The sequence below is a fragment of the Rhinoraja longicauda genome, chromosome 44 (genome assembly GCF_053455715.1).
Source record: "Rhinoraja longicauda isolate Sanriku21f chromosome 44, sRhiLon1.1, whole genome shotgun sequence".
Lineage (NCBI taxonomy): Eukaryota > Metazoa > Chordata > Chondrichthyes > Rajiformes > Arhynchobatidae > Rhinoraja > Rhinoraja longicauda.
In genome coordinates this window covers 6,696,664-6,715,041 of record NC_135996.1, presented here as the reverse complement: position 1 = coordinate 6,715,041, position 18,378 = coordinate 6,696,664, and the positions used below count along the sequence as shown (strand labels likewise).

The following is an 18,378-nucleotide window of genomic DNA, read 5'->3' as shown; positions in this document are numbered from 1 at the left end:
GCAGCAACTCTACCGCTGCGCTACCGTGCCTAACTTGTGTCTAACTTCGGTATAAGCCAGCCTCTGCAGTTTCTGGTAGACACTAAATGCTGGAGTAACTCAGCGGGTCAGGCAGCGGGTCAGGCAGCATCTCTGGAGAGAAGGAATGGGTGACGTTTCGGGTCTCCCGAAACGTCACCCATTCCTTCTCTCCAGAGATGCTACCTGACCCGCTGAGTTACTCCAGCATTTAGTGTCTACCTTCAATTTAAACCACCATCTGCAGTTTTCTGTCCCACAAAATACTCCAAATGTGGCCTCGCCAAAGTCTTAGACAATAGACAATAGACAATAGGTGCAGGAGGAAGCCATTCGGCCCTTCGAGCCAGCACCGCATAACTTCTGTAGTCATTGGAAAGGAGTGAGTTGCAGAAAATGTCTGGTGCTGACATTCTCAACGTGTGAACAAAATGTTTTATTATAATCTTTGTAACTGGAGTGGGAACTTTGCCTGATATATATATATTTTTTTGCTCCCTCCACACCACGTACAGGGTTCCCTGAAGTTGCACAGCAAGAGCGCGGACATGAAGACGGTGGACTTGACCACGGAGGAGGGCCGCTACCCGCAGACGGGAGGCGGGGAGCCTAAGAAGCCGCCGCCGCCGCCCCCGCCCCGCACGCCCACCCCGCCCCCTCCTCCCCCCCCTCCTCCTCCAATTCTGGAGCAGACCGAATGTAGCAAAGCTGCAGCGGGCGGCAGGAGCGCCGACGCCAAGGAACAAGCGAACGGCGAGGCGTCGTACGTGGAGAAATCGGCCGCCCTGAAGAGCACCTGCCCCGCGGCCAAGTTCTCCAGAACCAAGTTTCGGAAGCAAATGCTTGGCAACGGGATGGTGGTGAGCAGAGATCTGAGCCAGCTCAAAGCTGGCCTCGCTGCCGCTGCTGCCGGCTCGGTGAGAGAGCACTTGGGCAGTCCGGCTTACGTAGATTACAAGCACGCAATCTCGGCAGAGCTGGAGGCAAAGGAGGCCGCCGGAGGCAAAGTCTGTGGCAAGGCAGTGCTAACCCAAATGGCCAAGGAGACTCTGCTGGAGAAAGCCTCGGCAAGGCACGACTGCCTGTTGGGTGAGGCGGCGGCGTGCAAAGAAGGCATCCCGCCGCGCCTCGAGCTGCAGCCCCCCGCGGAGAAGGCAGAGCACGCCATCCCAAAGCTAGACAAGCAACCGTCGACCCATTGCACTTCAGCAGAGCACCGAGCTGCACCGAGCACTGACGTCTACGGGAGGAGGGCGGCCGTCGCCGACGGGCCCGTCTCGGCGCCCTCGCCAGCGGGCCCGCCACTTTCTCTAAGCAGGATGGCCGCCTTCCCCCCTCCACTCCCCCCTCAGCCCGCCTCGGCCCAGGCGGACGCCGACAGGGCGCCGGCCCCCGACGCGGACGCCAAACCGGCGGTCGAGAGCCAGCCCCTGCCCAGCAGCAGCCTCCCCCTCCACTTCGGCTTCAAGCTCCACGCCCACCACTTCAGCACGGACGCTACCGCCAAGAGCGGCCTTCACCCCCCGCGCCTGGACAGCATGAAGGCCTTCGCTCAGCTGGCCGAGAGGAGCCGGGACCTGCCCTGCTCCGCGGCGCCCAAGATCGACTGTCCCGGCTCTGCCATCGGCGCGGTGGCCAGCTTCAAGAGCATCCTCAACAGCAAACCCACCCTCAAGCCCAGCACGCTGAAAGTGGCCCACCAGCAGCTGCAGAAAACCTACCACAGCTTCTCGCCCCCCAGCTCCACCCTCCAGCCAAGGCTCGTCAACAAGAGGAAGGGAAAGACCCCCCGGATGAAGGTGGTGGGCGTCAGCACCACGAGCGCCTTTGGCGAGCGTTTAGCTTCGCCGCTCACGTCGCCGGGGCTGCTGAAACCTGCCACGTACAGACCCGAGCAAAAAATCCACTCCGACCACCCCCCGGTGATAAGAAGCCCAGGGTTTACATCGTTGTTCAGCGAGTCTAAAATCATCAAGGCCCGCCTGCCAAAGCTGACCAAGGCCTGCATTTCCCCACCTTTGCCTCAGAAAGTCGAGGGGTCGCGGCATCTCGTCTCCCCGCAAAGCCACCACGAGGAGAGGGTCTCTAAAAGTAGCCTGCAAGACCCCCTGCTATTAAGCGGGGTTTTAAACCTTCACAAGCCTAAAAAAGCCCGAGCCAAGCTCGACCCCATGCCTCAGCTCCAGGAGCCGCCACACAGGACGTTAAAGATCCCCCCATCCAAAGTGCTCTCCATGATGTCGAAGAGCAAGGAGTTTGCGGGGGAGAAAGACCCCCCGATACTGCAGCCGGAAACCCAGCTCCTGCCCAGCAAGGCGTTCGTGACCTCCCTCCCCGGCAAGCGGAGACGGGGCCGGCCCAAGAAGCAGCAGCAGCAGCTGATGATGATGCCCGCCGCCAAGCCTATAGCGCTAGGCCCGCCGCTCACCGAGCCCGAGGAGGAGGCCACACGCCACCACGGCCTGGAGCCGGGCGAGACCAAGGCCAAGCCGACGGAGTACCCGCAGAAACCGACCGCCGGCGATGACTACCAAACGGCAGGCGACGCGGACCCGAAATCATCCAAAAAGGGGAAGAGGCAACTGATGAAAACACTGTTGGACAAGAAATTCATCAAGAAGATCAACAAGATGAAGACGCTGAAAAGGAAAAAGCTCTTGAACCAAATCCTTTTGAGTGCCGGCGGATCCAGTAGTAAAGGGAAAGTGCAATCCAAGATGAGTAGCAGCATCTCCACCTTCACTGCCACCTTTGGCTCCAAGGTGGGCCAGCAAATTAACGTCAGCAAGAAAGGAACGATTTACATAGGAAAGAAGAGGGGTCGGAAGCCCAAGATGTCGTTAGATGGTCCGTACATCAGCAGCATGCTGAGTATGGCCGGCAAGCCGCTGCCACCGGCGTTCACCGCAACACTAGGGCAGGTGCTGCCAAACTTCATGCAGTCGTCGAACCCCAACGCCCCGGACGTCCTGCCCTCACCAACCTACTCCCAGTCGTCGGGGGTGAGCGGAAGCCAGAGCCCGGCCAGCAGCGACGCGGGCTTCATCGAGCCCACCCCCGTGCCAAACCTGCACCTGCACGGCGGCAAGGGCGGCGCGGCGCAGGCCCTGGCCGGCCGCAAGGCCTCCAAGGGGCGCCGCAGGCTCTCCCCGCCCACGCTGCTGCCAAACTCGCCCTCCCACCTGTGCGAGCTGACGTCCCTGAAGGAGGCCACCCCCTCGCCCATCAGCGAGTCCCACAGCGAGGAGACCATCCCCAGCGACAGCGGCATCGGCACCGACAACAACAGCACGTCGGACCGGGCCGAGAAGTTCTGCGGCCCCAGGAAGCGCAGGTACTCCTTCGACCACGTGTCGGTCATGCCCGCCGAGAGCGCGGCCGCCCTGTCCGCCCTGAAGGAGAAGCACAAGCACAAGTGCAAGCGCCGGGCCCACGACTACCTGAGCTACGACAAGCTGAAGCGGCAGAAGCGGAAACGGAAGAAGAAGTACCTGCAGCTACGCAACAAGCAAGACCCTAACTTCCTGGCCGAGCTAGAGGAGCTGATCACCAGGCTGAGTGAGCTGAGAATAACACACAGGAGCCACCACTACATCCCGAGGGACATCCTCCCCTCCATCTTCCGCATCAACTTTGGCAGCTTCTACACACACCCGCCCTTCCCCTTCGACCCCATGCACTATATCCGAAAGCCCGAACTGAAGAAAAAGAGGGGGCGGCCGCCGAAGATGCGAGAGGCCATGACCGAGGTCCCCTTTGTCCACGGCCTCAGCTTCCCCCTGGCCAACGGGGGCTTCTTCCCTTCCTACAGTATGCCTTACTCCCCCGCCCCAGTCTCCGCCGGCCCGCTGGGTTTGGGCTACTACGCCCGGTACCCTCCCACGCTGTACCCGCCTCCCCCTCCCCCTCCTCCCCCCTCCCTGAGCAGCACCATGCCCCCCCCCTCCTACATGCACGCCGGCCACCTGCTCCTCAACCCCAACAAGTACCACAAGAAGAAACACAGACTGCTGCGCCCCGAGGCCTTCCTGGCAGGCAGCCGCACCTCGCTGCTGTCCATGGGCACGTACGCCAGCATCCCGGCGGAGATGGCCTACAGCTGGGTGCACGAGCACAAGCACAAGCACCGGCACAAGCACCGCGAACACCGCTCGTCCGACCAGGGCCCACCGTCCGCCGACGGCCTGGCGGTCAACCCCTCGCTGCTGCGGCGCTACGCCTACGGCAAGGAGGCCGCGTCCGAGCGGCACAAGCACAAGGACAAGCACAGGTGCCACATGCCCTTCGCCCACCTGGCCTCGCCGAAGGGCCTGCTGGGCCGGGGCGACCAGTGGGCGCGGCGGGACTCCACCGAGCACGGGGGCTCCATCTCGGTGGGGCTGCAGACACCGCTCCAGATCGACTGCGCGGAGGGCGCGTGCTTGGCCCGCTACCTGTCTGGCTCGGAGCCCAGCGTCGGCGAGGAGCACACCAATCTGTTTACAAGTGCAATAGGAAGCTACAAGCCGAGCAAGCCCTCCGGCGGCGTGGGCCGCAAGAAGCAGCAGTCCGACGCCGGCCCCGAGCTTCTCGCCACGCACGATGGTTTGCCCAGCAGGTTGATCAGGAGGGAGCGGCCCTCTTCCGGGGAAAGAACAGCCTTGGCGGCAGCAGGTAAGATTGACTGGATCTTAAACAGCCTCCTGATTAATGCCGCATTGACACAGCGGGCGGTCGTACTGAATTTCAAAAGTACTACGTCAGACACAAAATGCTGGATTAACTCAGCGGGTCAGGCAGCATCTCTGGAGAGTAGGAGTGAGTGACATTTTGGGTCGAGACCCTTCTTCAGACTGAAGAATGTCACCCATTCCTTCTCTCACGAGATGCTGCCTGAACCGCTGAGTTACTCCAGCATTTTGTGTCTACCTTCGATTTAAACCAGCATCTGCAGTTTTTTTTCCCTACACTTCAAAAGTACTAATGTTGCGATGGAATCTATTTCGTATTTCTCGAGATGTTTATTGTTTTATCCCAGCAGCTTTGGGCCACCTCAGAATTAGCGTAAAGTGGTGCCGCTGTGAGACGCAGAGGCTGTTTGCAAGTCCAGTGTCTGCAGGGCACTTGTTTGACGGCGCATTGCAGAGTGAACCCTCGTGACACACAGCATCAGAAACAAAGTGTTTAGTTTAGAAATACAGCACGGAAACAGGCCCTTCGGCCCACCGAGACCACGCCGACCAGCGATCACCCCGCGCACCAACACTATATCATCATATCATATATATACAGCCGGAAACAGGCCCTTTCGGCCCACCAAGTCCGTGCCGCCCAGCGATCCCCGTACATTAACACCATCCCACACCCACTAGGGACAATTTTTTTACATTTACCCAGCCAATTAACCTACATACCTGTACGTCTTTGGAGTGTGGGAGGAAACCGAAGATTTCGGAGAAAACCCACGCAGGTCACGGGGAGAACGTACAAACTCCTTACAGTGCAGCACCCGTAGTCTGGATCGAACCTGAGTCTCCGGCGCTGCATTCGCTGTAAAGCAGCAACTCTACCGCTGCTCTACCCCACACGCCAGGGGCAATTTTACACAGGCCAATTAACTTACAAACCCCGCAGGTCATTGGGTTGTGGAAGGAAACCCATGCAGTCAGTCACGGGCAGATCGTGCAATCTCCACACAGCTCAAGAGTGTTTTATTGTCAAATATATGTCCCGAAACGGAACAGTGGGATTCCTAGGTAGACATAACATGCTGGAGTAACTCAGCGTGTCAGGCAGCATCTCTGGAGAGAAGGAATGGGGGACGTTTCGGGTCGTGACCCTTCTTCAGACTGAGGAACGTCACCCATTCCTTCTCTCGCGAGATGCTGCCTGACCCGCTGAGTTGCTCCAGCATTTTGTGTCTACCTTCGATTTAAACCAGCATCTGCAGTTTTTTTCCTACACTTCAAATGTACTAATGCTGCGATGGAGTCTGTCGTATTTCTCATGGCAATTATTGTTTTATTCCAGCAGCATCGGGCTGCCTCAGAATTGGCGTAAGGTGGTGCCGTTGTGAGACGCAGAGGGTGTTTGCCTGTTTAGTGTTTGCAGGGCACTTGTTTGGTGGTGCAGTGATAGAGTTGCCACCTTACAGTGCCAGAGAGCCGGGTTCCATCTTGACTACGGGTGCTGTCTGCACGGAGTCTGCACGTTCTCCCCGTGACCTGCGTGGGTTTTCTCCAAGATCCTCTGTTTCCTCCCACACTCCAAAGATGTGCAGGTTTGTAGGTTAATTGGCTTGGTATGAATGCAAAATTGTCCCTCGTGTGTGCAGGACAGTGTTAGTGTGCGGGGATCGCTGGTCGGCGCGGACTCGGTGGGTCAAAGGGCCTGTTTCCGCGCTGCATCTCTGAACTAAACACTAACACGGAGCTGTGTCAAGGTAGACTTGTGCAGGACTTGTGCTGAAAATGCAATGATACTGGGGAAAGACACAAAATGCTGGAGTAACTCAACGGGTCAGGAAGCTGGAGTAGCTCAGTGAAACTGGGGAAAGACACAAAATGCTGGCGTAACTCAACGGGTCAGGAAGCTGGAGTAACTCAGTGATACTGGGGAAAGACACAAAATGCTGGCGTAACTCAACGGGTCAGGAAGCTGGAGTAACTCATTGATGCTGGGGAACGACACAAAATGTTGGAGTAACTCAGCGGGACAAACAGCATCCCTAGAGAACATGGACAGGTGACGTTTCATCACCTGTTTCTGACCCGAAGCATCGATCCATGTTCTCCAGGGTGCTGCCTGACCCACTGAGTTACTCCAGCATTTTGTGTCTTTCCTCGGTAAACCAGCATCTGCAGTTCCTTGTTTCTACATGTGATTAATACTCATCCCTTCAACCTGCTGCTTTGTAAGAAACACTTTTCTTTCTAGATTTTGGTTTGTTATTGTCACGTGCACCAAGTGTTGTTTTGCATGCGATCATATCTGATCAGATAATACTATACTATTTATACAATCAAGTCAAACACAAGCACAAAAGGGAGAGCAAGGGGGACGATATAGAGTGCAATAGACAATAGACAATAGGTGCAGGAGGAGGCCATTCGGCCCTTCGAGCCTGTACGCACCGCCATTCAATGTGATCATGGCTGATCATTCTCAATCAGTACCCCGTTCCTGCCTTCTCCCCAAACCCCCTGACTCCGCTATCCTTAAGAGCTCTATCTAGCTCTCTCTTGAATGCATTCAGACAATTGGCCTCCGCTGCCTTCTGAGGCAGAGAATTCCACTGATTCACAACTCTCTGACTGAAAAAGAAGTGCAGAAGATAGTTCTCAGCATTGTCGTCCACCAGTTCCCAAGACAATCTCCACAACGGGGTAGAGGTGAATGGGACAGTACCCTAGCTGATGGCAGGTCCGTTCAGAAACCTGATAACAAGAAGATAAGAAGCTGTTCCTGAGTCTAGTGGTGCGCGCTTTCAAGCTTCTGTACCTTCTGCCGGACAGGAGCGGGGAGTAGGAATGATCGGGATGGGATAAGTCCTTGGGTAGAGGTAAACGCAGTAAGTCAGTACCCTGGCTTTCTTCACAAATGACATGCTTTATGGATATAATAATCTCCCAAGATAGACACAAGAGGCTGGAGTAACTCAGCGGGTCAGGCAGCATCTCTAGAGAAAAGGAATAGGTGGCGTTTCGGGACTTTTCACCTATTCCCTTTCTCCAGAGATGCTGCCTGACCCACCGAGTTACTCCAGCTGTTTGTGTCTATCTTCAGTGTAAACCAGCATCTGCAGTTCGTTCCGACTAATAATCTCCCGTTTTCTTCCGTCGCCTCCGCCTCCGAGCCTTGTTCCATGGGAACTAGTCCTCACCCCCCAGTGATGACCCCTTCTCCCGTCTCCAGCGGACTCCCTCCTCTTGGACCCCCCCGTTTGGCCAACTCCCCTCACTAGAACTTTTCATCTCCAACTGCCGGCGTGACATTAACCGCCTCAAATTCTCCACTCCCCTGACTCACTCTAACCTCTCCCCTCCTGAACGTGCAGCCCTCCACTCACTCCGCAACAACCCGGACTTAATCATCAAACCCGCTGACAAGGGAGGTGCTGTGGTAGTCTGGCTTGCTGACCTCTACCAGACCGAGGCCAGACACCTCCTCCTACTTATCCTTGGACCATGACCCCACTGACGAACACCAGACCTTAATCATCAGCATCATCACGGACCTCACCATTTCCAGCGCTCTACCCCCCAATGCCTCCAAACTTATCGTTCCCCAGCCCCGCACACCCCAATTTTACCTTCTACCTAAAATCCACAAACAGAACTGTCCCGGCAGACCCATTGTCTCTGCCTGTTCATGTCCCACCGAACTTATTTCCACCTACCTCGACTCCATCCTATCCCCCCTGGTCAAATCCCTCCCCACCTACGTCCAAGACACCTCACATGCTCTCCGTCTCCTCGATAACTTCCGGTTCCCAGGCTCCCACTCCCTCATCTTTACCATGGATGTCCAGTCACTCTACACTTCCATCCCCCACAAGGATGGTCTCGAAGCCCTCCGTTTCTTCCTCAACCGCAGAACCAGCCAATCCCCATCTACCAACACTCTCCTCCACCTAGCAGAGCTGGTTCTTACCCTTAACAACTTCTCCTTTGACTCCTCCCATTTCCTCCAAACCAGAGGCGTAGCTATGGGCACTCGCATGGGCCCTAGCTACGCCTGCCTCTTTGTCAGGTACGTCGAACAATCCCTGTTCCGGACATACACTGGCCCCATCCCCGAACTCTACCTCCGCTACATCGACGACTGCTTTGGTGCTACCTCTTGCACCCATGCAGAACTCATTGACTTCACACTTCACTACCAATTTCCATCCTGCTCTTAAATATACCTGGACTATCTCCGACATCTCCCTACCATTTCTGGACCTCACCATCTCCATCACAGGAGACAGACTAGTGACTGACATCTACTATAAACCCACTGACTCGCTCAGCTATTTGGACTACACTTCTTCCCACCCGGTCCCCTGCAAAAAGTCTATCCCCTACTCCCAATTCCTCCGTCTACGCTGCATCTGCGCCCGGGATGAGGTGTTTCACACTAGGGCATCAGAGATGTCCTCATTCTTCAAGAAACGGGGCTTCCCCTCCTCCATTATAGATGAGGCTCTCACTAGGGCCTCTTCTACATCCCGCAACTCCGCTCTTGCTCCCCCTCCCCCCACTCGCAACAAGGACAGAATCCCCCTCATTCTCACCTTCCACCCCAGCAGCCAGCGTATCCAACAAATCATCCTCCAACTTTTCTGTCACCTTCAACGGGACCCCACCACTGGCCACATCTTCCCATCCCCTCCTCTCTCTGCGTTCCGCAGAGACCGTTCCCTCCGTAACTCCCTGGTCCACTTGTCCCTTCCTACCCACCCACCCCCTCCCCGGGCACTTTCCCCAGCAACCGCAGGAGATGCAACACTTGTCCCTTTATCTCCCCCCTCAACTCCATCCAAGGACCCAAACAGTCTTTCCAGGTGAGACAGAGGTTCACCTGCACCTCCTCCAACCTCATCTATTGTATCCGCTGCTCTAGATGTCAATTTCAGAGACCAAGCGCAGGCTCAGCGATCGTTTCGCTCAACACCTTCGCTCAGTCTACCTTAACCAACCTGATCTCCCGGTGGCTGAGCACTTCAACTCCCCCTCCCACTTCCAGTCTGACCTTTCTGTCATGGGCCTCCTCCAGTGCCATAGTGAGGCCCACCGGAAATTGGAGAAACAGCACCTCATATTTTGCTTGGGCAGCTTGCAGCCCAGTGGTATGAACATTGACTTCTCCAACTTTAGATAGTTCCTCTGTCCCTCTCTTCCCCTCCCCCTTCCCAGTTCTCCCTCTGTCTTCTTGTCTCCACCTATATCCTTCCTTTGTCCCGACACCCTGACATCGGTCTGAAGAAGGGTCTCGACCCGAAACGTCACCCATTCCTTCTCTCCTGAGATGCTGCCTGTCCCGCTGAGTTGCTCCAGCTTTTTGTGTCTATCTCCCATTAAATATAAGGTTGGTCCAGTGGTAACTAAAAAGCTTTTTTTTACCAATGACTTCCGCCTATTAATTTCTGAACTGAAATTTTCCAACGACAACCGCCCAGAAATCATTTTGTCTGCACGTTGGCGGAAGGCTTTAAGGTGTCCTTCATGCTTGCATGCTTCTGCAGTGTGGTTTGGTCTCTGACTTTTCAGTGTGGCGAGTCCTATACTTGAACATTGTGTGGTATTGGGCATTGTGAGACCCCCCTTTTGGGTAATAGCTTGGAACATGATATGGTGTACGTTTGAGTTTTAGTTTATTGTCACGTGTACCGAGGTACAGTGAAAAGCTTTTGTTGCGGGCTAGCCAGTCAGCACAAAGACTTTACGTGATTACAATCGTCCGTCCGCAGTGTACAGATACATTGTAAAGGGAAGAACGTGAATAATGTTTAGTGCAAGGTAAAGGCAGACACAAAATGCTGGAGGAACTCAGCGGGTCAGGCAGCATCTCGGGAGAGAAGTGAGAGGGTGTCGTTTCGGGTCGAGATCCTTCTTCAGACTGTCATGGGCCTCCTCCAGTGCCATAGTGAGGCCCACCGGAAATTGGAGGAACAGCACCTCATATTTCGCCTGGGCAGCTTGCAGCCCAGTGGTATGAACATCGACTTCTCCAACTTTAGATAGTTCCTCTGTCCCTCTCTTCCCCTCCTCCTTCCCAGATCTCCCTCTATCTTCCTGTCTCCACCTGTATCCTTCCTTTGTCCCGCCCCCCTGACATCAGTCTGAAGAAGGGTCTCGACCCGAAACGTCACCCATTCCTTCTCTCCCGAGATGCTGCCTGACCTGCTGAGTTACTCCAGCATTTTGTGAATAAATACCTTCGATTTGTACCAGCATCTGCAGTTATTTTCTTATACTTCTTCAGGGGAAGGGGTGGGACAAAGATAGAATGTAGTTGGAGACGGGAAGACTGGTGGGAGAACTGGGAAGGGGGAGGGGATAGAGAGTAAAGCCAGTAAAGTCCGATGATAGTCCATGGCTCTCCAATGAGGTAGATGGTAGTTCAGCACTGCCCTCTGGTTGTGGTAGGATGGTTCAGTAGTCTGATAACAGCTGGGAAGAAACTGCCCCTGAATCTGGAGGTGTGCGTTTTTACACTTCTGTACCTCTTGCCCGATGGGAGAGGGGAGAAGAGGGAGTGGCCAGGGTGTGACTGGTCCTTGATGATGCTGCTGGCCTTGCCGAGGCAGCGTGAGGTGTAGATGGAGTCAATGGAAGGGAGGTTGGTTTGTGTGATGGTCTGGGCTGCGTCCACAACTCTCTGCAATTTATTGCGGTCTTGGATGGAGCTGTTCCCAAACCAAGCTGTGATGCAGCCCGATAAAATGCCTTCTATAAATTCAGAGGCCAGGGCATAGATAGAGTAGACAGTCGTTGGTGAGCCCAATCACCATACACTGACCAGCAGTCTCTGTTCAGCAGCCTGTGCCCGGTCTACAGATTCTCCACTGCCACGATCCCATGCACTAAAAAAACTATTGAGAGGTGAACTGCAGATGCACATTTGCTCCTGATTTAAGGGTAGACACTAAATACTGGAGTAACTCAGCAGGTCAGGCAGCATCTCTGGAGAGAAGGAATGGGTGACGTTTCACAGAGTGATGGAGTAACTCAGCGAGTCAGGCAGCATCTCTGGACAGAAGGAACAGGTTTTGGGTCAAGACCCTTCTTCAGAAGCCTAACCACGCTGCCTGACCCGCTGAGTTACTCCAGCATTTTGTGTCTACCTTCGATAGAAACCAGCATCTGCAGTTTTCTTTCCTCCTGCTCCTGATTTAATTTTGTCACAATCATTGAGTGTTATGGGTAAGAGGTTTCTTTCAGCTTGTTGAGATTTCCCCTGTCACCTGAAGTTATTTTACAAAGCCTTTCAACCAGGATCAAGCAAACTAAAAATTGCATTTGCAATGAAAACATTGATTAGGCTTGAAATGGAAATGAATGAAGTATTTCCCTTTTATTTTATAAAAGCTCTGTTTCTGCATATTAGCTTGAATGAGGGGAAATGGCTTTTGTATCATCGGATATGTTTGGCAGATTGCTCAGATCACTTTCAAAACGGTTTCCAATGTGGTAGCTGTGAACTCTGAGTATTTACTATTCATGCGTGTTGTTTTAAGGCTGTGCAGTACGTTACACAGGTTAAATGGAATACTATTCTATTGTACAGGCAACAATTTGGATGTTTAATGCTCTGCCGTTTCTGGCTGGTGCTACTCTGGGCGTCTCTTCCTAGTGTTGGCCTTTATCCCACTGCAGTTCCTCCTGTGCCAAAATCTCTATGGAGGCTTTTCAGGGAGACAGCGTGGAAACAGGCCCTTCAGCCCACCGAGTCCGCGCCAACCAGCGATCCCCGCGCACTAACATTACCCTGCGCACACTAGGGACAATTTACATTGATGCCAAGCCCATTAACTTGCACGTCTTTGGAGTGTGGGAGGAAACCAAAGATCTCGGAGAAAACCCACGAGGTCACGGGGAGAACGTACAGACAAACACCCCGTAGTCAGGATCGAACCCGGGTCCCTGGCGCTGTGAGGCTGCAACTCTACCGCTGCGCCGCCCCTATTTCAGTTGTGTGAAAATTTGGCCTTGCAAAGATCTACATTGTTGATTGAATTGATTCAAAGATATAGCACAGAAACAGGCCCTTCAGCCCACCTAGTCTGCCATCGATCACCCATGCACAAGTGTGCAGGAAAAAAACTGCAGATGCTGTTTTAAATCGAAGGTAGACACGAAATGCTGGAGTAACTCAGCGGGTCAGGCAGCATCTCAGGAGAGAAGGAATGGGTGACGTTTCGGGTCTCTCCTGAGATGCTGCCTGACCCGCTGAGTTACTCCAGCATTTCGTGTCTACCCATACACTGGTTCCGTTATCTCACTTCCGCATCCATCCCTGACACACTGAAGGGCAATTTACAGAGGCCCAGTTAACCTCCAAAACCCAAGTTAGACACAAAAGGCTGGAGTAACTCAGCGGGTCAGGCAACATCTCAGCTGCCTGCCCAAATTCCTCATGGAACCGCTTTGATGATATCTTGAAGGCAGGAGGACCTTTAATTTTGCTAATGCCCACTAAATCACAGCCTGGTAACTGGATTGATGCAACGATACTGAGTTTAACAGCCACTGTGATCTTGTCAGAGACCCTGAAGGCCTTAGCTAGCAATGGACATGGTCGAGTAATTACCTCTCGTGACGTGGTTGATCAAACAGTGCAAAGTGGTACAGTACTCAGGCCCTGCTTCTTTCTTCAGCTTCCTGAGCTTTTCTTCAGCATCCAATTTGAGTTCATGAGGTTAGTTTAGACAATAGACAATAGGTGCAGGGTGCAGGAGGAGGCCATTCGGCCCTTCGAGCCTGTACGCACCGCCATTCAATGTGATCATGGTTGATCATTCTCAATCAGTACCCAGTTCCTGCCTTCTCCCCATACCCCCTGACTCCGCTAAACTTAAGAGCTCTATCCAGCTCTCTCTTGAATGCATTCAGAGAATTGGCCTCCACTGCCTTCAAGAGGCAGAGAATTCCACAGATTCACAACTCTCTGACTGAAAATGTTTTTCCTCATCTCAGTTCTAAATGGCCTACCCCTTATTCTTAAACTGTGGCCCCTGGTTCTGGACTCCTCCAACATTGGGAACATGTTTCCTGCCTCTAACATGTCCAACCCCTTAATAATCTTATACGTTTCGATAAGATCTCCTCTCATCCTTCTAAAATAACTGCAGATACTGGTACAAATCGAAGGTATCACAAAATGCTGGAGTAACTCAGCAGGTCAGGCAGCATCTTGGAGGGAAGGAATGGGTGACGTTTCGGGTCGAGACCCTTCTTCAGACTGAAGAACGTCACCCATCCCTTCTCTCCAAGATGCTGCCTGACCTGCTGAGTTACTCCAGCATTTTGTGACACTTTAGTTCATTGTCACATTTACCAAGGTACAGTGAAAAGCTTTTGTTGCGTGCTAACCAATCAGCGGAAAGACAATACATGATTACAATCGAGCCATCCACAGTTTGCAGATACAGGATAAAGGGAATAACGTTTAGTGCAAGGTAAAGTCTGATCGAAGAGATTCCGAGGGTCTCCAAAGAGGTAGATGGTAGCACAGGACCGCTCTCTAGTTGCCTGATAACAGCTGGGACGAACATGTCCCTGAATCTGGAGCTGTGCGTTTTCACACTTCTGTACCTCTTGCCCGATGGGAGAGGGGAGAAGAGGGAGTGACCGGGGGTGAGACTGGTTCTTGATGATGCTGCTGGCCTTGCCGAGGCAGCGTGAGGTGTAGATGGAGTCACTGGAAGGGAGGTTGGTTTGTGTGTGTGATGGTCTGGGCTGCTGGCCTTGCCGAGGCAGCGTGAGGTGTAGATGGAGTCACTGGAAGGGAGGTTGGTTTGTGTGCATGTGTGATGGTCTGGGCTGCTGGCCTTGCTGAGGCAGCGTGAGGTATAGATGGAGTCACTGGAAGGGAGGTTGGTTTGCGTGCTGGTCTGGGCTGCATCCACAACTCTCTGCAATTTCTTGCGGTCTTGGAAGGAGCTGTTCCCGATTTAACCAGTGACAGGATGAATTGTCGTCAGCTCTGAGAAGAAGGCTTCCCATTTCCAGTGGGTTCTGAACAGGACTTGCAGTCATGCCACATTCTGCACAGGCAACTGAAGGGATCGGCATTTTGAGTGTGGCCGGGTGTGTACTGTTAAAACCCATCCATTTGCATTCTGAATGAATCTAAGGTATCACAAAAGCTGGAGTAACTCAGCGGGTCAGGCAGCATCTGTGGAGAACATGGATAGGTGACGTTTCACAGAGTGCTGGAGTAACTCAGCGAGTCAGGCAGGATCTGTGGAGAACATGGATAGATTACGTTTTACAGAGTGCTGGAGTAACTCAGCGGGTCGGGCAGCATCTCTGGAGAGAAGGAATGGGTGGCGTTTCGGGTCGGGACCCTTCTTCGGACTGATGTCAGGGGAGGGGGGGGGAGAAAGAAAGGATGTAGTTGGAGACAGGAAGACTAGTGGGAGAACTGGGAAGGGGGAGGGGAAAGAGAGGGACAGAGGAGCTATCTAAAGTTAGAGAAGTCAATGTTCATACCGCTGGGCTGCAAGCTGCCCAAGCGAGATATGAGGTGCTGTTCCTCCAATTTGCGCTGGGCCTCACTATGACACTGGAGGAGGCCCATGAATCTATATTTCTCCAAAGTTCAAAAACACTTTTTATTTGTCCCCGTGGGGCAATTTACAAAGGCACGTAGAGTAGTACAAAAACTATTGGGGGGGGCGGATGAGCAGGGTGAGCAGTGGGACGGGGATGGTTGGGGGTTGAGGGGCTGAACAGCCTTGGGAACAGCCCTTATCGAAACGTATAAGATTATTAAGGGGTTGGACACGTTAGAGGCAGGAAACATGTTCCCAATGTTGGGGGAGTCCAGAACCAGGGGCCACACAGTTTAAGAATAAGGGGTCGGCCATTTAGAACGGAGATGAGGAAAAACTTTTTCAGTCAGAGAGTTGTGAATCTGTGGAATTCTCTGCCTCAGAAGGCAGTGGAGGCCAATTCTCTGAATGCATTCAAGAGAGAGCTGGATAGAGCTCTTAAGGATAGCGGAGTCAGGGGGTATGGGGAAAAGGCAGGAACGGGGTACTGATTGAGAATGATCAGCCATGATCACATTGAATGGCGGTGCTGGCTCGAAGGGCCGAATGGCCTCCTCCTGCACCTTTTGTCCATTGACAAAGGTTGCCCTTGTCCTCTGTGTCCCACAGCCTGGGCAGCGAAGCCGGCGTCCCGAGGGGAGCCACTCAAACGCAGAGAGCAGGGCGCGTGAGGGGTCCTGTGAAGTCCTGTCAGCTGACCGTAGCATCTGCTGGTCGCATAGGGTCTTCTCTTCCGTCGTATCTTTTAGACCTGCAGCTCCGTCGAGGCGAGCCAGGCCAACGTGTCATCGTCCAGGTCAATCAGACCTCGTTCGCCATTCGGTGGCTGGAATTTGGGGCAACCGGTCGGGGACTGTGTGCTCCACTGTCTGTCTGAGGAAACAAAGACGGTCTCCCCCACGAGCAACGGAACTAGTGTCTTTGCCACGTCTGCAGACCGCAAAACGCCCCGCGTCCCCAGGGCCAGGCGGCACCGTCAAATGCCCGCCAACTGGCGAGGCATAGCGCTGCTGCAGCTCAACGTTGAAGGGCCTTACCATCGCCAAGCTCAACGTCATCGAACAGATCACATTCGAGCCAGCACCGCCATTCAATAGACAATAGACAACAGGTGCAGGAGGAGGCCATTCGGCCCTTCGAGCCTGTACGCACCGCCATTCAATGTGATCATGGCTGATCATTCTCAATCAGTACCCCGTTCCTGCCTTCTCCCCGTACCCCCTGACTCCGCTATCCGTAAGAGCTCTATCTAGCTCTCTCTTGAATGCATTCAGAGAATTGGCCTCTGCTGCCTTCTGAGGCAGAGAATTCCACAGATTCACAACTCTCTGACTGAAAAAGTTTTTCCTCATCTCTGTTCTAAATGGCCGACCCCTTATTCTTAAACTGTGGCCCCTGGTTCTGGACTCCCCCAACATTGGGAACATGTTTCCTGCCTCTAACGTGTTCAACCCCTTAATAATCTTATACGTTTCGATAAGATCTCCTCGCATCCTTCTAAATTCCAGTGTATACAAGCCTAGTCGCTCCCGTCAACTTTATTTGTCACATACATATACAAGATGTGCAGTGAAATGAAAGTGGCAATGCCTGCGGATTGTGCTAAAACTACAAAACACAATAGAAAATAAAAAATGTTAACACAAAAAATAAATTAAACAGTAAATTAAATTAGGCTCTGGTGATATGAGAGTTAACAATCCTGATGGCCTGTGGGAAGAAACTCCGTCTCATCCTCTCCGTTTTCACAGCGTGACAGCGGAGGCGTTTGCCTGACCGCAGCAGCTGGAACAGTCCGTTGCTGGGGTGGTAGGGGTCCCCCATAATGTTGCTGGCTCTAGATCTACACCTGATGTATAAGTCCTGCAGGAGGGGCGAGTGTAGTTCCCATGGTGCGTTCAGCCGAACGCACTACTCTCCGCAGAGCCTTCCTGTCCTGGGCAGAGCTGTTCCCAAACCAGGTGGAGAGGGCTCTGACAGGGAGTCCAGTAATTTTGGAACAGACTTTGGCCGTGCTCCGCTGGCCCGTCTGCTTCTTTCCCGTGAGTTGCAGCCATCTTTCCGATACTGCAGGTGTTTAATATGCAGTCATTTTTGTCCCGCGAAAGGTGGCGTGCCCAAGGAGTTGCTGTTTCGAAGTGGGAATAGTAATCGGCTCCACAATGCAATGGCATAATTATTAGATTTGAAGCTGTCCAAAAAATGTGATTATCCAGTCTTATTTGACTGCAGTTATGCCAAGACTTTTAGATTTAGATACAGCGCGGAAACAGGCCCTTCGGCCCACCGGATCCGCGCCGCCCAGCGATCCCCGCACACTAACACTATCCTACACACACTAGGGACAATTTTTACATTTACACCAAGCCAATTAACCTACAGACCTGCACGTCTTTGGAGTGTGGGAGGAAACCGAAGATCTCGGAGAAAACCCCACGCGGGTCACAGGGGGAACGTACAAACGCCGTACAGACGGCGCCCGTAGTCGGGATGGAACCTGGGTCTCTGGCACTGCATTCGCTGTAAGGCAGCAACTCTACCGCTGCGCCACTGTGCCGGTATCTTTCAAGATTCCGCGGCGCCATTGTCAAGGCTGACGCGATTAAGTGAAAGACACAGCGCGGAAACTGACCCTTCGGCCCACCGAGCAGCAAGGCAGCATGAAGTGTAAATGCAGTTCAGGGGAGGGGAGGGGATGGGGGGGGGGGGAGGGGACGCATGGGGTGGGGGGAGGGGAGGGGAGGGGGGGAGGGGGGGGATGGATCTGCACGATGGACTGGGCTGAGTTCACAACTCTCAGAATGATATGCGTGGGTTTTGGCAGAGTAGGTGCCACACCAAGCTGTGATCCATCCCCTGTTGATGCTTTCCGTGGTGCATCAGTAGAAGTTGATGAAAGTCACTGGGGACGTGTGGGGAGAGTGGAGACGTGCGCTTTCTTGGCCTTGGTAGGGTCAATGTGATTGTACCAGGGCAAAGTGTTGGTGATATTTACATCTGAGAACGGTGTCATTCCTGCGAGTCGTTGCATATTCTCTCTCTCCCTTTCTCTCTCTCTCTCTCTTTCTCTCTCTCTCTCTCTCTCTCTCTATCTCTCTCTCTCTCTCTCTCTCTCTTTC

The 18,378-nt window shown here is 53.5% G+C and overlaps 1 protein-coding gene across 3 annotated transcripts in view; it reads left to right on the top strand.

The window, feature by feature from the left end:
- ash1l (ash1 (absent, small, or homeotic)-like (Drosophila)) overlaps positions 1-18,378 on the top strand; it is a 227,793-nt gene that overhangs the window by 95,119 nt on the left and 114,296 nt on the right. For all 3 annotated transcript variants that reach the window (XM_078432000.1, XM_078431999.1, XM_078431998.1), the window contains one exon: positions 534-4,671. In XM_078432000.1, coding sequence (XP_078288126.1) covers positions 534-4,671 — 4,138 coding nt within the window. The remainder of the gene's footprint in view (positions 1-533; positions 4,672-18,378) is intronic.